This window comes from Seriola lalandi, unplaced genomic scaffold, assembly GCF_002814215.2.
Source record: "Seriola lalandi dorsalis isolate HSWRI2012SDOR001 ecotype SW California unplaced genomic scaffold, Sedor1 jcf7180002054609, whole genome shotgun sequence".
NCBI lineage: Eukaryota > Metazoa > Chordata > Actinopteri > Carangiformes > Carangidae > Seriola > Seriola lalandi.
Window position 1 is genome coordinate 348536 of NW_019525162.1, and position 5000 is coordinate 353535.

General features: G+C 41.4%; 2 protein-coding genes across 2 annotated transcripts in view; both read right to left on the reverse strand.

Moving 5' to 3' along the window:
• LOC147818364 (IgGFc-binding protein-like) overlaps positions 1 to 2787 on the reverse strand; it is a 12179-nt gene extending 9392 nt beyond the window's left edge. The window contains 6 exon segments of the mRNA XM_087177537.1: positions 44 to 69; positions 71 to 600; positions 1032 to 1049; positions 1330 to 1487; positions 2070 to 2208; positions 2653 to 2787. Coding sequence (XP_087033663.1) covers positions 44 to 69; positions 71 to 600; positions 1032 to 1049; positions 1330 to 1487; positions 2070 to 2208; positions 2653 to 2721 — 940 coding nt within the window. The 5' untranslated portion in view covers positions 2722 to 2787.
• A 1543-nt stretch (positions 2788 to 4330) lies between these two features.
• Positions 4331 to 5000, reverse strand: part of LOC147818365 (IgGFc-binding protein-like) — a 3422-nt gene continuing 2752 nt past the window's right edge. The window contains exons 4-5 of the mRNA XM_087177523.1: positions 4967 to 5000; positions 4331 to 4885 (exon numbers count right to left, since the gene is read on the reverse strand). The exon at positions 4967 to 5000 is cut by the window's right edge and continues 376 nt beyond it. Coding sequence (XP_087033649.1) covers positions 4331 to 4885; positions 4967 to 5000 — 589 coding nt within the window. The remainder of the gene's footprint in view (positions 4886 to 4966) is intronic.

A 5000-nucleotide genomic window follows, 5' to 3' on the forward strand; every position in this document is an offset into this window, starting at 1 on the left:
AAAAACATTACAATTTGCCTCATAGTTACACAAATTATCTTACGGCAGACAGTGCTGTTCCTCCACTCTGATTTGGATCTGGGCATTTTTGCAGGCAGCAGCATAGGTCTCCAAGATCAGGCAGATGGCCCTCTGAGTGTCATTACTGGAGCACAGGTCAAATATGCTAATTCCTGTGGAGATTTTAGTGTAGTTTACAGCTTCCCAGCACAGGTAGAATGGATTTTGTGGTGTCCAAATGTACTCATGCAGAGAGATCCATTGACTGGCAACATTTTTTTCCTGTAGCTGGTCAGCAGAGCAGTGTGGGCATGGATCTCCACAATCTGCTGTACATTGGGCCTCCTGATCAGGAACTCTCCAACTCCAGCCAAAGGTGGTAGCATCAACTGCCTCACCCTGTGGGGTCCTCAGGTCATCATCTATGATGCCATTACCATTCCCACACATACCACAGACTTCTGTTGTATTAGAGAGGAGGATGCTGGCAATATGAGAGCAGTCATACTTAATTTGGATGCCCAGATTCGTATCCACAACAACAAACATGCCAATCTGATGGATCTTCGCCAGTCCAAACTGTAGAGTCACAGGCAGTAGCTTTTTTCTCACCATTTATCTGTAGAGAGCACAGATATATTTGTATATTTTACTTCAGAATCTTTTTTTTTTTTTTTTTTTTTCCCTCTCTTCAGCTGACAATTATAAAATATGTGAGAATGGAGAGACTTGTGACCGGAGCCAACCTCAGCAAATCCAGTGTTGGGTGCTGGGAGGCTCCCACTTCTACACTTTTGATGGGAAGATGTTTGAATTCCAAGGAAACTGTACCTACACTCTGATCCATATACTGAATGACACCAGTAAGAATAATATAGTTTGGGTCGGAGTACAGAAGGACAGGACACCCAACGGGTCATCATCTCTTAAAGCTATTCATGCCAAAGTGGCTAAAAACAATATTACTATCTACAGAGGGGGAAAAAGGCTATGCTTGGGTAAGTCCAAACTGTAGAGTCACAGGCAGTAGCTTTTTTCTCACCATTTATCTGTAGAGAGCACAGATATATTTGTATATTTTACTTCAGAATTTTTTTTTTTTTTTTTTTTTTTAAATGCGATTTTGTGGTGAAATTTTAACCCTTGTTGTTTCAGTGTATCTAAAATGACCAATAACCCACATAAAACCATTACATAATTATATATTCAACAAACACATGAAGAAATTATAAATTATGGTCATCATAATCCATAAGAGTTAAATCACAAACTGACAGTAAAGCCATCTTGGAGATGTGACAGTTTCTCCATGTGCAAGTTCAAACTTACCCAAGCATAGCCTTTTTCCCCTCTGTAGATAGTAATATTGTTTTTAGCCACTTTGGCATGAATAGCTTTAAAAGAGCCTCCCAGCACCCAACACTGGATTTGCTGAGATTGGCTCCGGTCACAAGTCTCTCCATTCTCACATATTTTATAATTGTCAGCTGAAAAAAAAAAAAGAAAAAAAAAAGAAAAGAAAAGAAATGGGGATTAAAAAGTTATCGGATAAATGACAGTTTAGGCAGAGGAAACATCAGCATCACAACTGCTGTAAATAAAGAAGGAAGTTCAAGTAAATGAATTTAAGTGCAAATATTCTGTGGTCACAAAAGAAAAAAAAAAAGTTATTAGGATGGCATTAAATGCAAATACTTATTCACAGATATTTGCAACAGATTTCTTTTAAATGTCACGGGCCTCCATGAGTAAAATTATAAAAAAGGATGCATTATTATTTGTGATTGACAAGCAGTACGATCATTGTGAAGTGTCGAGGGAGGCAGACAGTATATAAGCACAATGGACTATCAAAAGGGGTGAGGGGTTAACCGCATTTCAAGTAAAATGTCAGGACACAGAAAAAACACCTTTGTGCTGTGTATGAGGTTGCAAAACAGCCCTTACAGAAAAACAAAGCGACAAAGTTTCATAACGTGAGACCAGTGAGTGATGCATGGAGCAATTGAGAGAAAAACAGTTAGCTGTGAGGAAATGGCACCCAACCTAGCAGAACCAGCTGGGCCTACCTTTTCCTACGCAGCCCCAGGTATTGTTAAGGGTGCAGCTCTCTCCCTCAGGGCAAGAGGCTGGTTCACAGCACATGGTGGCAGTGGCAGAGCAGTTACACTGCTCGGAGCATCCCTCAGCCCACAATATCTCCCCAATCTACAGAAAACAGTGAGTCACTGTTTGTGTGCGTTAACCAACTGTTCTCTAAACACCAAGCAAAACAACCACCCAGCACAACACAAAGACCTAGGATTTTGTGATTAATCATGTCACATGTTCAGGTGAGGCACATCCATGTTTCGCAAAGACATTAATGAGTCATGTTATTAACAGTGCATGGAATAACTAAGGCACTTCACTTGTTTAGCACAATGTTTATAACCGAAATTGCTGTGGGGTCACATGAAAATGTGTCACAACAGCACACCCTCAGGGAACCAACAGATTTATCACAAGTCAAGCAAAGCCGCAATTTTCAGGTCAGACCACATGTCAACTATGTAGTTTAGCTGCATTAAGAAAAATCATACATGAACTGCTGTGTTAAAGGGAAAATGTACATGCCAGTTGGTATAAGCCAAGTAATGTGTAGCTACATACCTCATAGTAGTGGCCATGATAGAAGCAACCACATTGCTCAGCTTTGACACAGCCATTTCCACTCTGCATGTATCCAGAGTCACATTGACATCCCTCATAACAGGGCCATGGGCAGTGGATATCAGATAAAATACCACAGGACTCAGGGCACGCACTAACACATATATTGTAGTGAGAGTTTTCAGGGCATGAGAGCGCTGTGGGAGGGGGAAAAAAACTTAATATATTGTACAGACTCCAGCTAGCCTTACATCAGTCTTCCAACTTCACTGTATAGAGTTTGTCAGAGCTTTAAAAGTACAACAGAAGCATGTGTGCAGACCTCTGACTTACATGCACTGGCACACCATAACGCACTAATGAAACAACACATGAACAAATAAAAGTCAAGATTATAAATACTCACGGCACTTCTCACTCCTCCATGGTTTGACTTCAGCTCCCGCGCCCTGACATACAAAAGTGTATTCTTTCAAACTATCACAAAACAATTTTTCATTCCCATTAGACATACACAAGTCATTTACACAGTTCTGAAAGAAGGGCTCTGGGTCAACAGAGGAGTGGCATCCACTAAACACTCCTGCAGGAGAAAGCAGTGTGCCACAGATTTCATCAGATGCAAATTCAGCTGCCCTGGTAGAGTTGCACACTGAACAGAGATAACATTCTTTAGAGCAGTTCGTTCCAGGTGGTGAAAGTGACCAGGAAGACACAAACATGGAAACATCACTTGCAAGGCTGCCATTCAGGCTCAGTTTGTCGTCTGTAGCAACAGCACGGATGTTTCCACACAAGCCACATATTTTTCTATGGGAGGCAGGAATCACTACTTGTATGAGATCAGGCCCTCCATAACTAACCACCACCCCAGTGTCTACAACAACATGGGTCAGCAAGCCAGAATGGAATATTGCTACATGATCCAGTTGGACAGGAAGACCCCACAGAATGCCATCAATCTGAAAAATTAAAATGTTAAAGTTACAACCAAGGCTAACTTAACAGTATATGTAGGTAAATGTGCAACTGCTTACCTTTGCTTTTCCCAAATGCTCCATCTCCAATGAAACATTCACTCCATGGACCCTGAGGTATAGCTGTCCTTGTTGGATAATTATGGGGTCAGATTCTTCCTCATCACAAACCTGGGATAAAACATAACGGCAGTTTCCCATATTAAAGTCAAAGTTAAGCCTGTCATAGTTCGTGAAGTGTCTACCACCAAAGACTGTGCATTTAACGGGTTGTGATGCATGGCATGCCCTGTAGCCATCTTGGATGTAACATTTTGTTCCATTTGGACATGTGTGGTTGGTGCACTGGACTGTGTTGTGGCCAATACAGACACAGTGCAGCTGACAGTGTTCATCAGAGTAGAAGCTCTCATGGATTTCATGGTAAACACCATTGTAAATGCAACCACACTCAGAGTCAAGTACACATTTGCCACCACTGTGGAAAAACCCAGGTCTGCAGAAACAGCCCTCTTTGCATTTCACTGCTACAGGACTTGGATTTTCCACACAATCAGACATGTGACTGGAGCACAGGCGGTATTCACTGTTAGATGGACAGGAGAGATCTAAGGGGGGGTAGGGAAAAAAAAAAAATCATTCAAAATATTCCCATTTTGTACACATTTAACATTAGAAGGAAAATATGTTTTTCCCTATGGTTACTTACTACAAAAGTTGGAAGTCCTCCACTCATCCACTATAGCTCCCATTTCCTGACATACAGTAACATAGCTGGACAGAATCTGACACAGGACAGTCTGGTTACCGTAACAGAGATCACGAACACAGTTATCATAGAAATCTTGTGGATCAACTGTTTTATGGCAGCTCTGGAAAACTCCCTCTGTATCCAGTAACTTTCCACAGAAGTTTTTTCCCTGATAAATAGCCACATCTTGCAAATTGCAATCTGAGGTGTTCATGGGTGCATCAACACATTGATATTCATTGCTGGTTTGCCAGTATCTAATGGCTTGAAGGATATCAGATTCATCTTCAGGCATCAGATCATCTTCTGGATTAGCATTAAAGTTCCCACACAGGCCACAGAGATTACCAGAGAAGGTCCTTGGCATTTGGACGGTCAGGACGTCAGAGCTGTACGTCACAACAACGCCAAAATCAGTCTCTATGTACTTTGAGAGTCCAGTCGTGTAGAGCTTTACTTTGCCTTTACTCAAAACAGAGGGAAGTTGCAGTAACAGACCATTTACCTGAAACAAGGGGAGTAATGTTTAAATGCAAATGGGGAAAATGGTTTGCCTAGAAGTACTGTTGCAAATAAATGAACGTACCTCTACCCTGTTACTCCAGTCATTTGACATCTCA